Below are 25,384 nucleotides of genomic sequence, written 5' to 3'. Positions count from 1 at the left end.
TGGAGGGTGGCTCATATGTGAAAACATGCCATAGAGTGGAATTATTTTTATCTTGTGATAGAAACAGAGCTAATGAAAAGATGATGTTTAAAGAATAGATTCCTCACGTTTTCCTGATCTCCGTTTCCTTAGTTTCATTTTTGTTCTTATGCTTTCTGCCCCTTTTTCTTAGGATTCTAGCTTTGTTAGGATCCATAAAGTGATAAAAGTCTTAAATTTTACGATGAAAAGCACAGACCTGCAGCTTTCAGATGTCTTTCAGAAAGCCCTTCTCCATCTGCCTTTAGAATACAACTCAGCTTCCTACAGCAGGATATTCGATGACTTCGGGACCCATTACTTCACCTCGGGCTCCCTGGGGGGCAAGTATGACCTTCTCTACCAATTCAGCAGTCAGGAACTTCAGAACTCAGGTGTGTGGCCTTTTGTGTGTCTGGCTTGACAATAGCATGGGATATGTCTTTTCTCCTATTCCTTTCTTCTAGTGAATCTGCCTTGATTTTATTTTGATCTTTTTTTGTTGTTGCCAAAATTGAGATAATCAAAAGCAAATATAACCAAAAGCAAACATGCTGAAATAAAATAAAACAATAAATAAGGATGATGATGATGATGATGATGATGGTGATGATGGAAGAGGAGGAGGTGGAGGAGAGGAGGAGGAGGAAGAGGGGGAAGAGGAAGAAGAAGAAGAAGAAGAAGAAGAAGAAGAAGAAGAAGAAGAAGAAGAAGAAGAAGAAGAAGAAGAAGAAGAAGAAGAAGAAGAAGAAAAAGAAGAAGAAGAAGAAGAAGAAGAAGGAGAAGAAGAAGAAGGAGAAGAAGAAATAACTATGTTTTACTTCATATGTATGAGGTTATGAAGTGTGGCCCAATATAAGTCATGGTCACTTAAAGGAGATGCTTGTTACTACCTCAAGACACAAAAAAGCATAATTTACTTATAACATTTTATAGCAAATAACATATCACAACAATTTACAGTAAATTCAAAAGCAATTATTCTCTTAATGATTTTAAGTAAAGACCAATGGTGTAGGATCAAAGAATAATTAGGGACTTGACAAGAGACTAAGTAAATGAGGGCCAAATAGTCATTACTGTTGAAATTTACAAGTGCAAAGTACTTTATTTTAAGAAAGCTTTAAATGTTACGCCCTAAGGAACAGAGTAAATGTTTTAGTTTACATAGAAAGCTGCAACATATACCAAGCATCTTGGTTTCTTGAATATTATCTAAAACTTCAAATACTAATTATGATTATTATTATACATAAAAAAATTTAGGTTGCGTTGTTTTCAGACACCTGTGTGACTTTAAATAGTGCCCTTCTGATCATCTCTCATGGATCCCTTAAGATAAAAATTGGGAAATAATGGTAACCAGAAAACAACTCATGAATTCCTCCAAATAAGTCAAAAATTAATGGTCACTATGTTTTTGTACAAAACAATGTAGATGTTTATTTTAAAATACAGTAACCGATCAGCCCTGGGGCCATTATTGCTAGTCCTCTATTCTTACATATCAGTAGAGAAAATATTGATGTGTGATACGCCCTGCCGAGTCCTTCCGAACCATCAGAACCATCCCTCTTGAAGGGCTTCCCAATAAAGGGGATGAAACAAATGCCAGTCAGGGTTTTCAGGGGAGGTTGTATAAATTGATCTGGTGTATTTTCTAAAATCTCAGGAGACTCACACTGTTATGTAGGGTACATCGTGCCCGCCCACTGTGCTCCATTTCAGTCATTCTTTCTACTGAAGCAAGGCTTGCACGATATGCTTGGTGTTCTCCACCACTGAAAACGGCACCAACATCAACAACACAAACAGGAGGAGCTCCTGGCCCTTGAACCCCATCAGGCCTGCAGATGAAACTATTCTGGTCACTGCTGTTGGAGCCTAGGCAAAAGTTTCCTGTTTAATGAATGTTCTTGTCAAGCATACAGAGCAAAGCTTCTTACTGCTTAGAGACTAGGTCAAAGAACAGCGTGAACCTTTAACCAACCACCCAATACTTCAGTAGTTGAAGACCTGTAACCGAAACAAAAGAGTGACAGGCTCTGCTTTCCAGCTAAAAATTCTCACCTTCAGTCTCTTTCTTTATAAACAGAGGTGGAGACTAGCAGAGATACATAAAAGAACATGTGATGTGAGAGGGAGCTAAAACTAAACCTTCATACGTATTCATATACAGATACATTGGATATACACAGACATTTTCTATGTATATAATAGTATTTACAGCATACATATCCATGTGGCTGTATCCCATACATCCAATAACATTGTGTTCAATATTCTTATACTCTGAATGTTTTTATGTTCAGAAAACTTTTGGGCTACAGTAATATTACCGTGCCATCTTAATTATGATGAAAATAAATCACACTGGGACAGAGTAAATCCTATTAGAATGGAAGTCTCCAAAAGGTGGGCATTCCTGCATTTTGCTCTCTAAATGAACCTTTTCTTTTTCTCACTTTCTTAATCTAGAAAGAAGATTAAAACTAGATTGTAGATTCTTAGGCTTTCTTCCACAGCAACTACACATCTTGTCTTTCTTTTTTTGTTTTTTCTAAAATAGCTTAGGTGTTCCGCGGTACTTTTCCTTCCATGAGAATGCAATTTAATTGAACCGTGTTTTGTTTGCATTCCATCCCTGCCTCATTTCTCTGTTGTTCAGTGCCCCATCAGTATGCTAAAAACTTGAATAAAAGTTGACTACTTCAGCACACGAGGTGAAAGAATCTCACAAATACGGAGTGGGCTGTAAGTAATGAGGATACTCTGAACAGGAGGGTAATTTTAAAGTCCTTTTGTGAGGAAGTCATCTTCTGCTTTGAATTTGAGGAGAAAAAATAATCACCTCAGTATTTCTCAGCATAATGTGTAGTGGTGGCCGCCCTGCTCTCGGCCACCAGCTAGCTTAAAACCCGAAATAACAACACACAAATTGTATTCTTTTAAATACTGCCTGGCCCATTATTTTCAGCCTCTTACTCACATCTTGCTTTAACCCATTTCTAATAATCTGTGTAGCACCACAAAGTGGTGTCTTACCGGAAAGATTCAAGCGTATGTCCATCTTGGGCTGGAGCTTCATCGAGTCTCTCTCAGGAGAGGCATGGCGGTCTGCCTAACTTAGGAGAGGCGTGGCATCTGACTGAGCCATCTACCTCACTTCCTTCTTCCTGTTCTGTCTACTCCGCCCACCTAAGGGCTGGCCAATCAAATGGGCCAGGCAGTTTCTTTATTAGCCAATGGGAGTCCTCCATCAATAATGTTTTCTAAATTATTTCTAAGCCTTTACTATATATTGATAAAGCAAATTGTTGAGCACAGTGTTTTGACTCGAGCTGCTGACTTGCTCATTCAGAAAAGACCGAGGTGCTACAGAAACACACTCATCCCTTTGCGACAGCATAAAGACAGGTCAGGTACCACAGCCCCGGGGGAGACTCCCCCATTTAATACGTGCAAAGACCACATGTGTGCCACTAATTGGGACCAAAGAGCATGCACAGAAAGTCACCAGTGAGACCTTGCTTCTTTAATCACTGTCTTGTTATCACCATGAAACAGAGTCTTTCTTCATTTCTTTAAGGATTCACGTATGGTCCTCAAGTATATGAAATTAACTTTGCCCTTGGGTAAATCGATGTGTTATGATTAATTAGTCACATACATTTAATTCTAATTTATAAGCTTTAAAAAGAGAATGAAGGAATAAGAACAAAAGAATTGTAAGCTATAGATGCTTCATTTTTTGACTAAAAAATGGTGTTACCAGATATACATATTTATTCCTCAACACTGAAGGAAATAGCCATCTTCTGGGTTAGAGTTGAAAATGAAATACAAGGGCTTCAAACTAATATTCACTCCTGACAAATAATATGTACCTTCAAATGTGGCAGACCTAACCCCTAAAAAGTAAAAGAAAACTGAAGAAGGCTGACCTACTTCACATCTACTTACATCTTCTCTGAAAAATCTGTGCATGCACTTCTTCCCTTTGACATCAGATCCGATCCGAGGTATGCCTCGGGCTCTCACAACACTTGTCCCTGTGCATTGTAACCTATAAGCGTAAGTGCCAGAATTCGAGAAAGCTGTCGAGTTCAAAGTGGTTAAGAGCTGGTATTCCAGCCTATCTCTTGTGCAGTCAGATGTCTTGGAATGCCAGGAAGAAAACAGGAAGTATCAATTTCCTTCACATTATCTCAGATATGTAGTGCCCACTGTACTTTTAGATATGCTAGATCTATCTCTCTGAGCCACCTTGACCTCACAGATAGAGTCTCGGGTAAGTAAGCATGATTACGGGCACTGTGGTAGAAGTGATTTGAGTATTCAAGTGTTAAACACTTTAATAACCGAGGGTTGATAAGACATTGGCAAAGGTTGGGGATTGATAAAGGTCATCTAATGGAATGTTTTCAGCCTCTGAGCATCAGAGTTTTTACATGATATATAAGACAGTAGAGTGTCACCCAATGAAATTAGTACTGGGGATGTTAATTCCAATTCCCAACCTGAAGAGACAAAAATTAGGTAGTACTGCTTCCCTCAACCCAACAGGGAAATGGCATCAAATATAGATTTATATTCAGATAAGGAGACAAAACAACCAATGAAAAGTCTGAAAAGTTCCTCAGTCCGGACTTTAGAATTCCTACTAAAAGGTTTGAGGAAGAGGGATGAAAGGAGTAACCAAGTCAGGGGAAGGAAGCCCAAATAAATATGAAAATGAGCAGTGGGTGATCGACATGTGACAAAGAGTCTTTCTTGAGACGGTGCGCAAGTGAAGTGACTCACACATCACAACAAGTATGAGTCCAAAATGTGGGTCACATAGTGAGAAAAGACTCGATGTGCAGGGCTACCCAGAAGCAGTGCACCACAGAAAAGACAGTCCTTGTATCCACTGTGTACTGTGGCCCAAAGACAGGCCGGGAGAGACAACAAGAACCCCTTGGGATGGGCTACAGTGGCCTCACAAGTGCTGCCTGGGACCAGTAGCAAGGCTGAAGATGGTGGGAACTATTGGAATCTCTTCCATTTGAAATTTCCTCGGGACCTGTGTGGAGCTGAATCTCAAGGCAAAACTGTCTATTAGAGCTGATCAGAATAGGAGCTGATGACAGTATCCAGCCCCAACAGCTGCCAGAGTCACACAGTCCTCTTCCCTGAATTCTAAATGGTGCATTCTCAAGGGTTTTGCTTGTATTTCATTTCCCAGGATTGACAGAAGAAGAAACAAAAAGGTGTGTCTGGTATGAAACAAAGAAACGTATTCTTATCTTCTTCACGACCACAGTCAAGGAACACCAGTGCTTCACAAATAAGCTCTCTGAAAAATATGAAGGTAACAGCGGTCTCTTTGAAGTTGGTCCAGTGTGTCGTTTGTCCAGGATGCCCATCATTTAACCTTACTGCCCATGACTACTATGTCATTGGTATTATTTGTCTGCTCCAAGACCATGTGCCATGAGGGAAGGTATAAATAAAATATCATGAACACTACTTTAAAAAGAGAAAAGGAAACTGGGTGGTGGTGGTGCACGCCTTTAATCCCAGCACTCGTAAGACAGACACAAGCGGATCTCTGTGAGTTCAAGGCCAACCTAGTCTACAGAGCAAGTTCCAGGACTACACAGAGAGAAACCCTGTCTTTAAAAAAAAAGTAGAAAAGGCTAAGGATTTTTTTATTCAAAATCTATTCAATTCAACGAACAGTACACTGAATTTTCCCATAGACAGAACTTTTTCTCAGAGTTCTTATCAGGCGTTGAAAAGTAAACATGAGTATAAACCAGACATCTCCACTAAGAAACTTAGAAAGCAAAGATAAGTAGGTAACCAACCATTAAAACCATAGACGTGCTATCAGAATCCTGGAATTCTTGCCACCTGCCACCACAAAGGTACACCTGCAGAAACAGGAGCTGAATCTTTAAGCTTTGGTTTATTCAGACCTGAGATCTAAAAAGGGAAAAGACTAGCATGCTTTTGGAAACTACCTTATGTCTCTGATTAGCAGAGTTTATAAGGATAAGGGAAATGGATATGACAGCCACAAAATATGTCCCCCATGCCAGATTTCAGTCCCACCCCTCTGGTCATGGCCATCCACATTTCTGAGACTTGTCACGCATGTCTGCTGTTATCATTCCTTCCACCAGTCCCCTATTCTCTGAATGTCTGCACTCAGGCCCTTCTTGGAACACTGAGCTTAATTAGTGTGTGCCTGATTGAGGCAAGGATTCCAGCAGGGGTATCTGGGCTGAAAGGTAGGGTAGGGAGCTTAACTCAGAACACACCAATCATTAACAGTGTGGTATTAAAAACAAGTGTGTACTGATTCCTTTTTATAACATTCCATCTTACAGAAGCATCTTTATGACACCAGATATAAAAGTTCCCCTTGTGGTCTTGTTCCTCATTAACTCCCATTATCTCATATTTACAAGATCCTTAATGTATAATAATAGATGGCATTCTGACACTGTGCAAACTGGCTGATTGTCCCCACCGCTCGTTAACAGTGAGGCAATCCTCCAGCATACTTGGGCATGTAGGAACACAAACACACACACGCACGCACTTATAACTTAATGTGAACAGTTTAAACACCTCTATGCCTGAAACAAATATTACAAACAGAATAGAAATAGGAGCCAAGATCGAAGGCATTCCGTTAGTGTCGGGTAACCACGTGTGAAACCGTTTTCCCAAAACCCCTTGGCTTTAGTTCTTTTTTGAAAGACTGACACAAAAGACTCCATTTTTGTTTTTTGCTTTGAGAGAGGGTTTCACTATGAAGCTCAGACCATCCTATAACTCATTACCCTCCTCCTTCTTCTTCCTGAGTGGGAAGAGTACAGACTAGAATACTGTGCACAGTGTATGCTTATTTTGATTCTGTCTATTTCTACTCTTATATCTGAAATTTTTCTGAAATCATTATTGATTCATCATTAGTGGTTTGATCATGATTATCTCTCATTGCCAAGGTAAAATGTTTACTGGTTTGTTTGATCTGATTCCTTGTTGGGGTATCTAGATTACATTTGTGACCTAATGAAACAAATTAAATCACCTGTTCATTTAGTTAAACTATAAAGTTCTGTTTTGTTTTAATTCTTTGGTTTTGTTTTAGAATTTCATGCATGAGTATTTTATTTACAATATTTCTACTCCTTCTTATATCCCCTCCAACTCCTCTCATGCCCCTCCTCTACACTCTCTCATATTTATGATCTCTTCTATAACTGTTAATACATATTTACACACATATATGTTTACTTGTATATGTGTGTGTCTACATAAAACCTACTGAGTCCATATAGTGTTGCACATAGAGACATACCTTTAGTGCTAACTCCTTGGGATCGTATAACATAGGAGGATGCTCATCCCTAAAGAAAACATTCTCCCCTCTCAGCAGCCACTGATTGCCTGTAGTTCTTCATCTAGAGGTGGAGCCTTGTGAAATCTCCCAGCCACCTGGCATGTTGACAAATATAGTCATTATAAGGTCTTGTTTCAGCAACCATACTGAGATTTTTACGGGTCCAACTTCCCTGACATGGAGGAGATGCTATACAGCGGCAGTGACTCTGGATTTCACAACCTTTCTGACCCCTCTTCGCCAGTATCCCCTCAGCCCTAGTACAGGATTACATTAGATGTACTAGTTGGAACTGGTCAGCCATGTTCATTTACTCTCTTCTTTTTTGGCCAATTGTAGATCTACCTAATAGCCTCTGTTGGTTGCAAAAGTAAGCTTCTTTGATGAGGGATGACAGTCGGGTTTCTTTGTGGCTAGAAGGATAACTTTTTAAAGGGGATTGGATTGGATACAAACCAAAAAGTTTTTATTGTTGTTGCTGTAGGACTGAGGCAGACTTTGTGGCTACTGGATTTTTAAAGGCTGTTTCTTATTAGTTTCTTTGTCTCACAATTATTGTCTGAGAATTACACAGAATCCTACATTCTAATAAGAGTTGTCCACAATAACAGAGACTCGAGTGACCTTCAACAGTGAGCCATATCGTTGCTTGAAAAACAAGTTAGAGGGAGAGAAAATACAGAGAAAACCAAAATTCTTTCTATATCAACCTTAATTGGGGTTTGAGCTACAAAGGTCATTCCCTCTCTGTAGAACTGGGGGAGAAAGCAAATGGCTGCTTTTTCTTTTCCAGAAAGGTGTAAGGACAGTTAGACTCATTTTTCAGAATGTTATCCCGAGAGGCTGTCACAAGGAATGAAGCCTGGGTCCCCAACCATCCATAGTTCTGAAATAAATCAAACTGAACTGGCTGAAAAGAAATGTAGCTTTAAGAGGCCATAAAGACCTTAACCCCAAAGGGAGAACAGAATAGGCTTGAGAGCATCTTTAAACCAGAGGCAAGGGTGTCGTGGGCCCACCTGGACTTGAGGCTAAGACTTGGCCTCTTTCTCTGCAGAGCTAAACTTTTCCAATCGTCCAAACAACTCACGTTCTCTCATACGCCTTGGAACTATAAATAACTTCTACTTTATATGAAATTCTTCATCTTCCTTGATTGATTGCTGCTCATTCTGCTCCAATCACACAGAAGTACAATCGTAGAAACTCCCAGATCTGAACTTTGCAGTCTCATGAGGAATAAAGATGAGAAACAAATACAAGTGTTTTTACTGTAATAATTAATAGACAATTGTTAATTGTTATTTTAATCAGCACTAACTTGTGTGCCATGTTAGTTAAAAATATCCATTTATATGTTAGTACTAGAAACATACTAGATGTAAATTTTTCTTCTATCAAATTTCTCTTACACCAGCAAGCCCTCCAAAGCTCAACTCAAAGTAATAAAACCCTCATTTTCCACTGTGGAATTTATCAAATCTAAATCCCCATTCATCCTGCTGCTCAAAACCTTTTTCTCTTTTTGAAAGGAAAATGGCCCAAGTCATTGAATATTTTTTCATTTTATAATTAATATTTTAATTTCCTCTTCTGAGACACAGGAGGCTTGGTTTTTGATATTTAAATTCAGACATTAAAAGCTGGACAATTACTTTTATCTCTCAGGAGACTGGTCCTACACAGTAAAAATTATGGCCTTCCAATCTATGATTACCCACTGGATTTATAAAAGTGCACTTGAGAGTTCAAAAGAAAAGGTTTGCCTCTTTTTCCTCTCTTCTCTGACCCGGGGCTGCTCATATGCAAAGCTTGAAGTGGGACAGGAATGGGGAGAATGGAGTTTAGGAACACAAGCAAAGTAATTATTTTCAGGAGTCTAACCCGGCGAGTACGTATAGAACTCAAGATGGAAGACACTGGCTCCAGTAAGGCGATGAGAACAGAATCACTTAGTGTGCGAAAATATTGGGGAAAGGCAATGAGGAGCATTTCTGAATTTAAACGTTTCCTATGCTAACAATGCGATTTCTATTTTGAGGCCACCAAATCTTGAAATTGTAATTTTTGATAGGCAGTCTAGGATGCCTTCCCCATGTCCCCCCTCCATCATTATAATTAAGGTCAGGTGCCTTCCTATTGGTTCACTCGGCAAGCTATTCTTGATATCACAGCATTCAGCATACTGCGTTCTGTTACTTCATATTTTCTTCACTACCTCTTAAGAAAACCTAGGATGTTGTCATAGTCTCTATGTTCTCTGTATGTAGGGCACTGCAAATGCTTAATAGAGCACTTCAGTAAACACATGAAGGCAGAAAGAGAATGTGGGAGGAAAGGAAGGGAAGGAGAGTTAGGATTCAACATTGATCAAGTCCGTATTATATCCCAGGCCCTATTTTCTTGTACATGTGAACTGATCTTTTCCAATGTCTAAACCCTAGCCATAATATGATTCATCTCAACCCTAGCAGAGACTAACCATGGCTGGCCTGTGAGACAGATCTCATTAAGACCTCCAATTTGTAGATCCGGGAACAAAAGCACAGAGAGACAGAGAATAAATATACACAAACTAGTAAGTACGTCAATTTGACTTAAGCGTAAGTTTGTAATATAAAGATGACTTTTGAAAATAGCTTTGGTAGAAATTCAACAGAACTTGCATGCCCAGGTAAAATATTTGGATGCAATCCTAGTAAAGACTCATACTAACCCACTTACAATCAAGATGATGTCTATAGATGATAGACATCATTTTATCATTTTACATGGCTAACCCCTTTCTCACCCCCTCTCCTCTTCCTGTGCCACCCTCCCCCACCCCACTCCACCATCCACTCCTCAGAAAGGGTAAGGCTTCCCGTGGGGAGTCAACAAGGTCTGACACATCATTTCGAAGCAGGACCAAGGCCCTCCCCTCTATGTCTGGGCCAGGCAAGGTATCCCTCCAAAGAGAATGTGCTCCAAGACGCCAATGGCTCCACAGACTGCCCAAGCCTCACAACTATCTCCATTCAGTGGGCCTAGTTTGGTCCTGCATAGGTTCCCTTGCTATCAGCCCAAAGTCAGTGAACTCTCACTAGGTCAGGTCAGTTGTTTCTGTGGGTATCGCCATCATGGTTTTGACCCCTTTGCTCATATTATCAGTCCTCCCTGTCTTGGACTGATCTCCAGAAGCTCAACCCAGGGCTTCACTGCGGATCTCTGCATCTGCTTCCATCAATTGCTGGGGAAATGTTCTATGTTGACAATTAAGGTAGTCATCAATTTGATTACTGGGAAGGCCAGTTTAGGCATCCTCTCCACTGTTGCTTAAAGTCTTAGCTGGGGTCATCCTTGAGGATTCCTGGGAATTTCCTTAGTGCCATGTTTCTTGCTAGCCCCTTAATGGCTCCCTCTATTCAAGGTATCTCTTTCCTTTCTCTTCCTCTCTGTCCTTCCCCGTTCTTTAGCATCCTGTTCCCTCATGTTCTCCTCTTCCCTCCCCTTCTCCCCTCCACCTGCCCTTCACCCTCCCTTCTCCCCCACACATACACTCCCAATTTTTCTCAGGAGGTCATGTCTATTTCTCCTTCTCAGAGGAATCCATGTATGTCTTTCTTAGGGTTCTCTTTGTTTCCTAGCTTCTCTGGGATTGTTGACTATATGCTGGTTATCCTTTCTTTACATCTAATATCCTCTTATGAGTGAGTGCATACCATGCTTGTCTATCTGGGTCTTGGTTACCTCACTCAGGATGATTTTTTTCCAGTTCCATCCATTTGCATGCAAATTTCACGATGTCATTTTTTTTTTTTTACCAATGAGTAGTAATCCATTGTGTAAATGTACACATTTACACCTGAAAACTGTAACAAGGTTAAGGATTTTTTTCTGAGTTCTTGAAACTATAAAGAGATTCTGCATTTCCAGTAAGCTGTGCTTCCCCCACCCCAAATAAACAAAGACAAACATTACCAAAAATTCACAGACTTAGTATTGGGCCTTACTTTCTGCAAGACAACAGAAGGGTGAGGGTGTTAAAAAATAAAATCAGGGAAGTCAAAAGGATGCTTTTCTAGTTGAGACATCCTGAGGCATTGAATAACTTTCACCCCTACAGGGCTCACTGCCCGAATTCTAATTTTGTTCCCAAAATGGATTCACTATGTGACCAACATCAAAAGCTTAATCTTTCCTTGTATACAATTTCTCACACACAAAATAGAAATTATCATAGTTTTATTTGTGTATCTTGAGAATCCACATTATGTGAGAAGAACAAAATCCACCCTATGTTTAACACTGAGTTTGTGTTAGCCAGTTCGATGCTGTAGTTGACCATGTGACAAACAGTACAAAGTTGATAGGGATATAACTTGGTGGTAGAATGCTTGCCTAGTGAGAAGAGGACCCTGGGTATATGAAAATTGAGTTCTGAATTCTGTTAAAATCAGTTAATAGTATTCTATTAATGATTTTCCCTTCTTAAGACTCCATGCCCAGCATATATAACTTTTACTGCAATCTGTTTGTGCAATATATGGCATCAGTCTGAATATTAGCTTCATGACAAGTCACTGTCCTATCTGTCAATATAACAACATCAACATAAGGTTGATAACCATACTGTTTTATCCTCCCTCTCCCCTACCCTGTTGTTCTACAGAAATAAATACAAAGCATCTAAGTATTTTTTTATGTGCTCCCTTTGAAAATGATGAGATTTCTTTCTTCACGCAAGAGTACTTCCCCTGTTTGACACCAACTCACTTGAGAATTTCTGAACAGTAATGGCGTGGTTAAGCCTTACCGAAAGTTAGTACCGAGGGATGGGGCTGACTCTCACCCAGATCACGGGCTGTGATTCTGCTCAGTTTTGTCTCCTATTCATGCCTGAGGTTGTAAATTTAAAAACAAATTCTATCCTCTCTCTCTCTCTCTCTCTCTCTCTCTCTCTCTCTCTCTCTCTCTCTCTCTCTCTCTCTCTCTCTCTGCCTGTGTTTGAAAGTTTCAAGCAGTCAGCAAAAGAACACGATTTGTGTCATTCCATGGATCTCAAACTTAGAGAACTATAAATCCAAAGCTGGAAAGTTGGCTTCAAATAGTCAGGAGCAAAACAATTGGAGAATAGGGTGCATTTCCATGCCACAGCTACCTGTTGCTAACTACGTGTTTCCAAACAAATTGCTTGCAGTTTCAGGATCTGCAGTGACGCTAATATCTACTTAGGACTGTTGAGAGAATTGTGTAAGATAACAAGTGTGAGGAGCCTGGAGTGTGCCCTCTGCAGACTAATGGCACCATTGGCACTGTTACTGTAATCAGTATTATTACCTCCCTGTAGGGATAAGGGTGTTCTTTATTCTCTCTCTGCACTTACTCATTGGCACTACCTGCCTTGTCTTTAAAGTATGAATTTGCACTACAATTGCATGGATCATTTTCTTGACTATCTTGCAGGTTCCTTCTTGCAGGGAGCAGAAAAATCCATATCCCTGGTCCAGGGTGGGAGGAGTCGGCAAGCAGCAGCCTTGGCGTGGGAGAAGGGGAGCTCTGGTCCCCAGGCGGAAGTCTACTCTGAGTGGTTAGAATCAGTGAAGGAAAACCCCACTGTGATTGATTTTGAGGTGAGACTGATAATATTAAAGGTAAGGGGGTACAGCACTTCACCCCCAGTCCGTGCTGCACACCACACAATTCTCTTTCATATGTATCAGAAAAAAACACCTGTTTTTAATAGAAACTTTTTTAAAAAAAAATGTTCAATTGAACATCTATTGCTTTTAACTTTGAAATGAGCATTCTAGCACCGTATTTAGAACTGTAGCTGTGCACGACACACTGAGGGGGGAATTAGTGAATAAGATCGCTCACACTTGCCCTGGAGTAGCACGCTTCATCTCCCTGTGAAACAGTGATTTCCATTTTTGTGATTTTTTTTGTGAGACTCTACTTTGTGAACACATTAAGAGAATTTTAGATCCATTCGATTTCCAGTTCCCATCACCATCGATTTGATTTTTCAGTCTTGTGTTTGTTGCTATTAGACAAAAAAAGAGTTTTGCATGATACTGTCACATAGAGTCAGGTTTGCCTATGGCATAACTACCTTTTAAAAGGCTCCCCAAAGCTATTAGGCTGGTTCACTTAAATAGAGATAGAACAGTTGACTCATTATATACGTGGGATTATTTACATGATGCAGAAAAAATACATGCGCTCCACAGATTTATGGTAGGAACAAAGTCAGCACTATACTAGATGGTTGTTTCTTTGGGCAATTAGGAAAGTTTATAGAGTAAGCACATTTTTCCTTTTGTTGCCATTACCTGTGTTGTTCCTACAATCCTCCCATTCATGTGAATGGCAAGTTCACCTCTCCTTTCCCTCCCATGGTGCATTTTCTCAACTGACTCCAACAAAAGCCAGTGTCCACCCTTAGCCAGCGATGAACAAACTCCTCATCCTCCAGATCTCCTTGCCTGAGTCAAAGTTAATGAGGTAACAATTGAGCACAAATGAGCATCAGTAATTCCTGGTGCCCTATCTCAGCATTTTAGCTGCTTAGGTTTTGTTGCTTAATAAGTAACATGACACGAGCCCAAATAAGCAACATGTGGTTTCCTTCGGGGATGGTTAATTCTACACAGTTTGCACCTGCCCTTGGGCACTGGGCTTTTTTTCTCTCCTGGCTCAATAGATATCTATACTAGATCCTCTAAAAATCCCTTGGAGGTGGGAGGTTTACTGGTAAGCACTGATTCAAAGAGAGCTAGATGCCAAAATAATGCCCATGTGGAAGTGACCCCATCTCTCTCTGTTACGTGTTCTTAGCTTGCCCCCATCTCTGACTTGGTCAGAAATATCCCGTGTGCAGTGACGAAAAGGAACAACCTCAGGAAAGCATTTCAAGAATACGCAGCCAAGTTTGACCCTTGCCAGTGTGCACCATGTCCTAACAATGGCCGCCCCAGGCTCTCAGGCACAGAATGTTTGTGTGTGTGCCAGAGTGGCACCTACGGCGAGAACTGTGAGAAGCGATCTCCGGATTACAAGTCTGGTGAGTGTCAGGGATTGATTGTGAGGTCGGTGCCTTTCCCACTCAGAAATATATTCTAGGCTGACGAATTTAAGCAAAATGAAACTCACTAGAAGCCTCTACCTTATAAACAAGCCTCCAAAAATAAGATTCCCAAAGGTAAACAACGCTGGGCTCTGCTGTAACCTATGAGCTGCATGACACTGGGAAATTTATGTAACCTGTCCAAGCTACAACGTCCTCATCCATAAGATGAAACTAATTCTACTATTAGTTGAAGGTTAAAGTACGTGGGTGTGTTTAAACATTATAAAGAATTCATAGTATACTGCTTACAAGACATCATAAAATTAATACATGATATGGTATCTTTGTTACTCTTTTACCATTGTGACAAAATGACATGAACAAGACAACTGATAGAAGAAAGGGTTTATGTGGGGCTTACAGCTCCGGAGGGTTGGGATGTTGGGGAGCACTGGTAGTATTGGGTGGCGGGTCTCTAGAGCAAGAGCTGAGACCTTACATCTAGAACCACAAACAGAAAGGGGAGAGGGAACACTGGAAACAGCACACAGCTTTTGAAACCCAACCCCAACAAAACATTGTCTCCAGCAAGGCTACACCTCCTCAGCCTCCCCAAAACATGGATAGCAACCAGGGATCAAATATTCAAATGTCAGAAACTATGGAGCACATTTATCATTCAAACCACCACATGCTGTTCCTGGAGAATTATATTATTATGTGTATTATAATGTATAAGCAGGATGTACAGAAAGGAATAAATTAGGTCACAAGCAAGGTTTTCATAATGGCTAAATACATTAACTCAGATTTTCTTCAGAAGAGGGAGAGACCTAGGCGTGAGGACATGTTCTAATACTTATAAAGGTAAGACTGAGATATTGACTGAGCACTTATGATCAATATGAAGACTCAGATTGGTTATTTGGGACCAGGCAATCAGGACAGGAAACTTCTGTCTATAGAAAAGTAATCAAACAATGTATCAGACCCCTTCCATGAGTAACTTCTTGCAATCCTCACTGTAAAGCTGTAGCATCCCACAAAGCATGTCACATGTGAGGAAACTAGGCCTTCTCGTTTCAAAGCCCAAACTTTTCACAGTAGGGTGGCGGTGGGTCTTCTCTGTTCCAGACGCAGTGGATGGGAACTGGAGCTGCTGGTCTTCCTGGAGCACGTGCAATGCTGCTTACACGAGATCGAGAACCCGGGAGTGCAATAACCCTGCCCCCCAGCGAGGAGGGCAACGCTGCCAAGGCGAGCAGCAGCAAGAGGAAGACTGCACATTCTCCATAATGGAAAACGTGTAAGGCTGGGTGCCAGGGAACCAAGGATCACTGGTTAGCGCCTGCTACTGTTAATAAAAAAATCACTTAGAATTTTAGAGGTGCCTACGTAATGGACGAGTAAAGCGCCAAATCTGCTGCTACCCTTAGTTCGCTAAGCAGGGAGTTCTCTCTATTTAGTCAGTATCTGAATATAATAAATATATATTTATATTTTGCTTTAATATATGCATGCCTATGTATGTGCACACACGCACACATTTATTTTTCCCTTTTAGTGGGCAACCATGCATCAGCGACAATGAAGACATGAGAGAAGTAGACCTTCCTGAGAGAGAGGCAGATTCTGGGTGTCCTCCGCCAGCTCTCCCGGAAAATGGGTTTATCTGGGTAGGTATCTTAACCATAACTTTTGGCTTGAGGTTCAAAAGGAGAACTTGAAATGCATGGGTTTTCTTTCCATGGGAATTATTATTTTCCCACTTTAAGAATACGCTGTCTCAAAAGTGCAAAGGAATAGCCAAGAAATGCTGGCACACCCTTTTATCATGATGTCCCTGGAGGTCTCTGCATGCCTGCTTGTTAGTCAAGTGATGTTGTCCGTACCACTCAGGTCATAAGAAAGCGGTAGACAGTGAGTAGAGAAGGGAGCTTCAGCACAGGGTAGGCTTGGAGGACTCTAACAGTCTGCAACTGAGATCTGCCTGTTTACTTCTGCATCTGAGAAAACTAGCACCAGTCATCTGAGGTAGATTATCTGAGAGATAAAGAAGATTTGTATATAACCGCTGTGGGTTTTGAGTCTGTATTGTCCTTTTAGGTTAGAGATCTGTGGAACCCTTGAACAGTCAGTAAAAGTCTAAATACACACACACGGGGGGGGGGGGGGGGGGGGGGGAGGCAGATTCCAAGACAGGGAGGCTGTTTCCAAGTCAGGGTTTCTCCGTGTAGTCCTGGCTGTTCTGAAACTCACTCTGCAGACCGGGTTAGCCTCAAATTCATGTAGATCCAACCGCCTCTGTCTCCCGAGTGCTGGGACTAAAGATGTGTGCCACCACTGCCCTGCCCAATAGCTTTTTAATTTTCATGTTTTTCATCAAACCACAATGTTTCCATGCTTTTTTTAAAGAGCTGAGCACTCACTATCACACAAGTCTGTGACTTTAGATATGAATGTTTCAACGTGTGTGTGTGTGTGTGTGAGTGTGTGTGTGTGTGTGTGTGTGTGTAAAATATTCAGATTGGTCACAAAAGACACACTCTCATCCATTTTACATTTTTAAACTGAATCAAACTTTTAAATTAATCTTTTGCCAATAGTATACTTATTATCAAAATTCAGTAACATTCAGATCTCTAAAAACACTCTCATAGATATCAAGGGTCCACGGCCCGCATTGTGTGTTCTAATGTGCTGTGCCTAGTGGCCTTAAGAGGAGGAACTGTGGAAGGAGGTAAATTGCAGTCCGGCTTTATTCCAGGGCAGAGGTCCGTGTCTCATCAATACAGAGGAGGGCATAAAACACAGCCACTTCCACTCCCACGGTTTCTGGTTCACTAGCTCTCAAGTAAAGCCCTGTCTTATTTAGGATTTCTATTGCTGTGCAGAGACGCGATGGGCATGGCAACTCGTATAAAGGAAAACATTTAATGGTGGGCTGGCTTGCAGTGCCAGAGGTTTAGTCCATGATTGTCATGGCAGGAAGCATGGCAGCATGGAGGCAAACAGACATGGCGCTGGAGAAGCTGCTGAGAGTTCTACATCCCGATTGGTAGGCAGCAGGAAGTAAGTCAACTGTGAGCTGTGAGCCATTAGGCCTAGCTTGAGCTTCTGAGGCCTCAAAACCCACCATCCTAGTGACACACTTCCTCCAACAAAGCCACACTAATTTCAACAAAGCCACACCTCCTGGTAGGGTCACTTCCTGTGAAACTATGGTGGGGGGGACATTTTCTTTCAAACCATCACAGGTACCAAAACACCAATATCCACAAACTCCCATATCATGTTAATGCTCTAGACTGGAACAGTGAGACGAAGACCAATCCTTTAGGACAGGTGTCAGTAAACGGCAGCCTAGAGGCTCAGCCTAGTTTGTTACCTTTAAAAAAATGAAATTTGGCAACACAGCCATATTCATTTACTTAGATATTGCATTGGACTGCTTCCAGGCAGTACTAGAAAACATGAATAGCTATGACCTTTGACCCACAGCTGACTGATACACACCCTTTACAGAACATTTTCCAGTTCCTGCTTTAGAACATAGATGTCAAAATTATATATTGTCAAACCCAGCTGCCGAAATAATGTTTAACATGTTTATGCCAGCTGCATGCAAAAGCTGTTAAATTATTGTTATTTAATTTTAAAATTTTCATTGAGGCTTTAAAGAGGAATTCATTATGCTTATGGATCCTCTTATAAAATTAGATTATGTCTTTTACTCTATTCCCTGCTGCTGTGACTAAGTCCCATGGACTGGAACAATATATTTATTAGAAAAAGAGTTTTTTAAACCTGGTGCGGTGACGTACATCTTTAATCTCACCACTCAGGAGGCAAAGGCAAGTGGGTCTATATAAGTTCGAAGCCTGCTTGGTCTACATAATGAGTTACAGGCTGGTCAGGGCTACTTAGTGAGACCCTGTTTCCAAAAAAAACAAAATCAAGCAACCAAACAAAAAAAAACCAGTTGTTTTGCAAACAGTTGGGTTTGGGAAATAAGTTCAATAATTACAACATATTTTTATAAGTCATTGCTTCATTAGAGAAATGGAGACAAGTTCAAAGCAATAACTTATTTCGGGAGAAATGCATGAATAAAAAATATGGCATGAGGTGAGGATTATAGCACAGGTTAGTTTAAGCTAACAATTCAAATTAAGAAGTGCAAGACCCGTTTTTATCTTGAAAGTTTTAGGGAACCCACATAAGGCAACACTTTATCCATTATCTGGGCAAATATTTAATGACTGATCAGTTGCTAGGAAATGAACAGTTATTAAGTGATTTCCAGTCCATTCATCTTAATAACGCAGCACATGCTTTTAGTTGTACATTGATCATGCTGTGTATAGCATAGCACCGAGAGCAAAAGCAGCAGAAGCATTTTCTATTCTAGCAACACCAGGTATTTGTCACTTTTCTCATTGCTGTGACACACATGCAGGAAAATATGTGTATGGAGAAACATGAAAATGTTTAAATCTTTAAAAGTTTACACGACAGAAGTTGCTTGGGGAAGAAGGATGTGTTTTTGCTCACGGTTTCAGAGAGGAAAGTTGTGACTAGATAGGAAACAGCCAGGGTATAGTGATATTTCATTTGTATTTTAATAAATAAAGCTTGCCTGAAGATCAGAGAGTAACACAGCTGCCCTGGTCAGTCTTACAGACCAGGCAGTGGTGACACACACCTTTAATCCCAGCAGCCATGCTAGTTTGCCGTAGAAACCAGTTGGAGGCTTCTGTCCATGACGAAAAGAGCATGAGGAAGCTTGCTCACCTCTCCACGGACTGGGAAGCACACAGAACTCAGATAGAAAGTGTGAACTTGGTATAGTCAATAAGGCTGAACCCTGGGAACACACTGCCTTCCACTGGACTCCACTTCTTTCAGGTTTCAAAACCTCCTGTAACAGCACCGCCACCCAAGGACCAAGTGTTCAAACATCCATACCTTCAGGAACATATTTAAACCATAACAGAAGGCATCACATATACAGTTCTGTTTGGTTGAATGTGTGGGTATGTGTGTGCGTGTTTTGTATGTCTGAGTGCATGTTTGTGCATTCGTGTATATGAGTGTGCATAGAGGAGAGAGGTCAATTTTAAGTGCCCTCCTCTGCTGCTTTTCCACTTTGTTATTTTTGAGAGAAGATCTCCCACTCAATCAGAAGCTCATCAGTTGGCTAGGCTTGGTGGCCAACAAGCTCCAGAGACCCTCTCCTGCCTCTACCCACCACTGATGCTAGAGTGATAGATATGGGTCACTGCATCTGGGTTTCACATGGGCGTTGACGATCCAAACTCAGGTCCCCAGACTGACACACAAGCACTTTCCTGACTGAGCCCCCCAAAGCAAGGTTTTTCATGTTTATTTTTGGTGTTGTCCATGGTGGCAGGAGCATGAGGAGGCTTGCTCACATCTGCACAGACCCAGGAAACACAGAGAGCTCAGGCAGAGAGCGCAACTGGGATATTGCCTCTAAGGCCTGCACACCAGCCCCACTGTGGAGTCCTGGCTGGATGTAAACTCATAGAGATATACTACCTCTGCCTCTCAAGTGCTGGGATTAAATGCACATACCATCACGCCCCCAAAGGAGCAGGTTTTTCATGAGAAAAAAAAAAAACTCAGAGAATGAACAGCTGAAAGTTATCTGTGAAAAAAGATGTTGATGAAGAGGAGGAACGAAAAGAACGATGCTTTGGATGTGTTTAGAAGTAGACTCTTAGGAAGGCAGTGTGAATGAGTAAATCCCAAGAGTATGAAATGGACAGAATCCAGGAAGGCCCTAAGATATTCAGAGATGGACACCTGATCTCATTCATAATTTCTGCTTTCTCTTTTAAATCTAGAATGAAAAGAAACTGTACTCCGTTGGGGAGGAGGTTGAAATTTCATGTCTTACTGGCTTCAATGCTGTTGGATACCAATACTTCAGATGCTTGCCAGACAGAACCTGGAGGCAAGGAGATGTCGAATGCCAACGTGAGAGAGGGGGGCAAGCATTTGCACGACTCCCATGCAGAGTGACAGGGTCCGATACAAATAGAGCAAAATCAGTCCAGTTCATTTTACTGTTCTTCAGTTACTGTGGTGAGAAGACTTAGTGAAGCAGTAAATGGAGCTCTCTTGCTAAAGTGCTTTTTCAAAATACCAGACTTCGGCTCTCCTGCCCTTGTATATCAGCCTCATGCAAATAGTGCTATGAAGTACACCTCTACAAAAGAAATGCATGGAACCAGAAAACTTATCTAGCCACAGGAATCTGCCTTGGGTCATGTAAAAACTGAAACAAATGCATAAATTCCAAAGAGATAATACTCAGATCTGGGATCTTGTATGAGTTGCCATTATCTCCGAATCACTATTCTTAGGGTAGGGTACAATCACATCCTTTACTGGGAAAGACTAAATAAGGTGTTTCCTGCGGCCACCCATGCTGTAGATAGGTAGAGACTGAGATTCAAATAAGACTCAAGAAGGGACCTCAAACAGCTAATGGGACCACTTACCTAGAGTTGAGATCAATGTCAATTAAAATGTCCTGCTCCTGTCACTCAACAGTGTTGTAATTCACCTTAAGAAAAAATACAAAAAGAAAATGGAGGGGTGGTCGGGAAGAAAAGAGAACTTGCTACTCATGCAGAGGATTCCCATTGGATTCCAAGAACCCCACGGCAGCTCACAACCATCTATCTGTATATACAGTTCCAGGATATCTGGTGCCCTCTTCTGACTTCATAGGCATGGCATCAGGCACACATGTGGTGTACACACACACACACACACACACACACACTCACACACACACACACACATCTACATAAAGTAAAAAAGAAATAAATCTTTAGAGAGAAAGAAAAACTCAAGAGGTATAAGAGCATATTAAAAATTTCTTGAAAGAAAATTATTCAAAAACTGTAACACAAGTCGGATGTGCCTGGGGCTAATTACTCGGCAAATAGAGCTCAGCTGTAGAACAAAGGGGTTTTTAGTGGTGTTTCTGGGAATTTGGGGGCCCAAATTTCACTGATTAGAAGGAGGTTCCACAGATGAACACAGTAAAGCTCGCTAGCGTTACCTCTTTGGTCACCTTTCGTCTGCCTACACTTGGTGACTCTTCTGCTCCACTGAGCACATCTGTGATATTGCTCTTTCTGCAGGGAGCCAGTGCCTCAAGCCAGTGGTTCAGGATGCCCTGACAATCTCCCCACTTCAAAGAGTGTATGAGATTGGTGAATCCATTGAGCTGGCATGTCCCAAAGGCTTTGTTGTTGTTGGGCCATCAAGATACCGATGCGAGGGAGACTCCTGGACACCTCCCATTTCTGAGTCATTGACCTGTGAAAATGGTGAGCAGAGACTCGGGATTTGGGCTTCTCAGAAGGTTTGGCTTCACAGGATGGGTAATTCAGAATCTGCAACATTGCTGCTTCTGAAGTGGATCGTACAGTGAAAGGGAATGTGTATTTTCCCTATGTCAATGACAAGGTAACTCGTTACTACCTGAGTGAATGTCTTTTTTAAGAAATTTTTTTTGAAAAACAGAAAAAAACTATCTTTTTTCATTTTACATTCCAATCCCAGTTCCCAATCCCCCTCCTTCCATTTCCTCCACCTTCCCCTACCCTACCCCCCATCCACTCCTCAGAGAGGGTAAGGCACATTGTTTTGAGGAAGGACCAAGGCCCTCCCTACTATATCTTGGCTGAGCAAGGTATTCCTCCAAAGAGAATGGGTTCCAGGAAGCCAGTACAAGCAGTAGGGATAAATCCTGGTGCCACTAACAGTGGCCCTTCAGTCTTCCCTAGCCATACAGCTGTCACCCACCCAAAAAACAAAAAACAAAAAAACAGTTCCATTGCCATATAATAGCCAAAATGCAAACCATACAGAAAAAAGAAAGAATATTAAAAGCTACAAAGGAAAAAGGCCAAGTAACATATAAAGGCAGATCTATGAGAGTTATGCCCAACACCTCAATGGAAACCATGAAAGCCAGAAGGTCCTGGGCAGATGTGCTGCAGACACTAAAAGACCACAGATGCAAACCAAGACTACTGTACTATTTTCAATCACCATTGGTGGAGAAAACAAGATATTCTATGACAAAATTAGATTTAATCAATACCTATCCAAAAACCCAGCCCTACAGAAAGTACTAGAAGGAAAACTCAAACCCACAAAAACTAACTGCATCCACAAAAACACAGGCAACAGATAAACTCCCACCAGCAACCCCCCCCAAAGGGAAACATACACACTCTACTATAAAAATAACAAGAATTAACAATCATTAATATCTCTCAATATCAATGCATTCAATTCACTTATAAAAAGACACAGGCTAAGAGAATGGATATGAAAACAGGATCCATCTTTCTGCTTTATACAAAAAACGAAACACACCTCCACCTCAAAGACAGATATTACCTCAGAGTAAAGGGTTGGGAAAAGGTTTTCCAATCAAATGGACCTAAGAAACAAGCTGATGTAGCTATCCTAATAATTAACAAAATAGACTTCAAACTAAAATCAATCAGAAGAGATGGAGAAAGACACTTCATATTCATCATAGGGAAAATCCATCAAGAAGAAGTCTCAATCCTGAACATCTATGCCCCAAATACAAGATCACCCACACATGTAAAAGAAACATTACTAAAGCTTAATTACACAAATCAAACCCCACACACTAATAGTAGGAGACTTCAACACCACACTCTCCCCAATGGACAGGTCAATCAGACAGAAACTAAACAGAGAAATAAGAGAACTAATAGATGTCATGACTCAAATGAACTTAATAGACATCTATAGAACATTTCATCCAAACACAAAAGAATATACCTTCTTCTCAGCGCCTCATGGAACCTTCTCTAAAATTGAACATATACTCGGTAACAAAGCAAACCTTAACTGTTAAAAAAAAATTGGAATAACTCCCTGTATCTTGTTGGATCACCATGGTTTAAAGTTAGAATTCAATGAGACTAATTGCAGAAAACTTACAAACTAATGAAAATTGAAAAGTGTTCAGTGAATCACCTCTGGGTCAAGGAAGAAATAAAGAAATTAAAGACTTCCTAGAAATCAACAAAAATGAAGGCAGAACGTACTCAAACTTATGGGACACTTATGAAAGGAGTGCTAAGAGGAAAGCTAATAGCACTAAGTGCCTACATAAAGAAAGTGGAGAAATCTCACACTAGCAACTTAACAGCACACCTGAAAGCTTTAGAACAAAAAGAAGTAGACTCACCCAGAGGAGTAAATGACAGAAAATAATCAAATTGAGGGCTGAAATCAATAAAATAGAAACAAGAAAAGCAATGCAAAGAATCAATGAAACAAAGAGTTGGGTATAATTCTCATAGATCTGCCTTTATATGTTGCTTGGCCTTTTTCCTTTGCAGCTCTTAATATTCTTTCTTTATTCTGTATGGTTTGCATTTTGGCTATTATATGGCAAGGGAACTGGTTTTTTTGTTGTTGTTGTTAGTTTTTTGATTTTTGGGTTTTTTGTTTGTTTGTTTGTCTAGTCTATTTGCTGTTCTGTAAGCTTCTTGTACCCTCACAGGGATATCCTTCTTTAGGTTGAGAAAGTTTTCTTCTATGAATATGTTTTCTGTGCCTTTGAGCTGGACTTCTTCTCCTTCTATATCTATTATTATTAGGTTTGGTCCTTTCATGGTGTCCCAGATTAACTGGATGTTTAGTGTTAAGTATTTGTTGGATTTAACATTTTCTCATTTAACTATAGTATCTTCAGCACCTGGGATTCTCTCTTCCATCTCTTGTATTCAGTTGGTTATGCTTGCATCTGTAGTTTTACCCAGATTTTCCAGTTCCAGAATTCCCTCTGTTTGTACTTTCTTTATTGCCTCTATTTCAGTTTTCAAGTCTTGAACTGTTTGAACTGTCTCCTTCGCCTGTTTGATTGATTTTTTTCTTGGTTTTCTTGGGTTTCTTTAAGAGATTTATTGGTTTCTTCCAATTTTTTGTTTGTCTTTTCCTCCATTTCTTTAAAGGAATTTTTCATTTCCTCTTTAAAGGTCTCCATCATCCTCTTAATGTTACATTGAAAACCGATTTCTTTTGCTTCTTCTGGGTTAGGATGTTCAAGTCTTCCTGTTGTATAACAATTGGGTTCTGGTGTTACCATTTTGCTTTTTAGGTTATTGAATGAATTCTTGCATTGGTACCTACCCATCTCTTCCTCCAGTTGGTGCTGGCAGTGTCTTTGCCTCTTGGTCCAATCTTTGCATTTGCTCTCTGTGCCTTTGGGAGCTATTCTTGGTCGGCTCTGTACTGTCGCTGTCTGTGTCTCAAGGAGCCACTGAGGTCTCTCTCTTGGCCGGCTCTCTTGATCTGCTCTCTTGGTCCTCTCTGTGCAGTCACAGCCTGTGCTTCAGAGTTCCTCTGAGGTCGTGGGGGATAGGAGAGTTAGGAAGCAGAGTGGGACTTGTAACTAACAGGGTCCAATTGATGGAGTCAGGTGTTGGAGCAGCCTACCTGCAAGAAGCTTGCCTGCTGGCTGGCCAGAGAAGCTGAGGCAGGTGGGGGAGAGGCCTGGGGTTTTTACCCAGTACCGAGGGCCTAGGGAGTGGGGTGCCCTGCTGTGTAGGTGACCACTCACCTCTTGGTCCTCTCTGTGCAGCCACAGCCTGTGTTTCAGAGTTCCTCTGAGGTCGCAGGGGATAGAAGGGTTTGAAGTGAAGTGGGACTTGTAGTTTACAGGGTCTGGGCGATGGGGTATGAGTCGAGTGACTGTCTTTATGTCTTAGAAAGCGAGTTCAGGTTCCCTTTCCAATAGAAAAAATACACAGAAAGTCCAAGGACTGCAAGATCTCTTCTCTAACAGGATCAGAACTGATAACTAGCTAAAAGTTTTGGTT

At 41.0% G+C, this 25,384-nt stretch overlaps 1 protein-coding gene across 1 annotated transcript in view; it reads left to right on the top strand.

Moving 5' to 3' along the window:
• C6 (complement C6) overlaps nt 1–25,384 on the top strand; it is a 76,945-nt gene that overhangs the window by 34,580 nt on the left and 16,981 nt on the right. Inside the window, exons 8-15 of the mRNA XM_038324323.2 lie at nt 173–413; nt 5,246–5,371; nt 12,863–13,029; nt 14,237–14,462; nt 15,603–15,774; nt 16,033–16,144; nt 20,339–20,471; nt 21,650–21,838. Coding sequence (XP_038180251.1) covers nt 173–413; nt 5,246–5,371; nt 12,863–13,029; nt 14,237–14,462; nt 15,603–15,774; nt 16,033–16,144; nt 20,339–20,471; nt 21,650–21,838 — 1,366 coding nt within the window. The remainder of the gene's footprint in view (nt 1–172; nt 414–5,245; nt 5,372–12,862; nt 13,030–14,236; nt 14,463–15,602; nt 15,775–16,032; nt 16,145–20,338; nt 20,472–21,649; nt 21,839–25,384) is intronic.

This window comes from Arvicola amphibius, chromosome 3, assembly GCF_903992535.2.
Source record: "Arvicola amphibius chromosome 3, mArvAmp1.2, whole genome shotgun sequence".
NCBI classification, from domain to species: Eukaryota; Metazoa; Chordata; class Mammalia; order Rodentia; family Cricetidae; genus Arvicola; species Arvicola amphibius.
The sequence above is the reverse complement of the archived record's forward strand: the minus strand, read 5'-3'. Positions and strand labels throughout refer to the sequence as shown.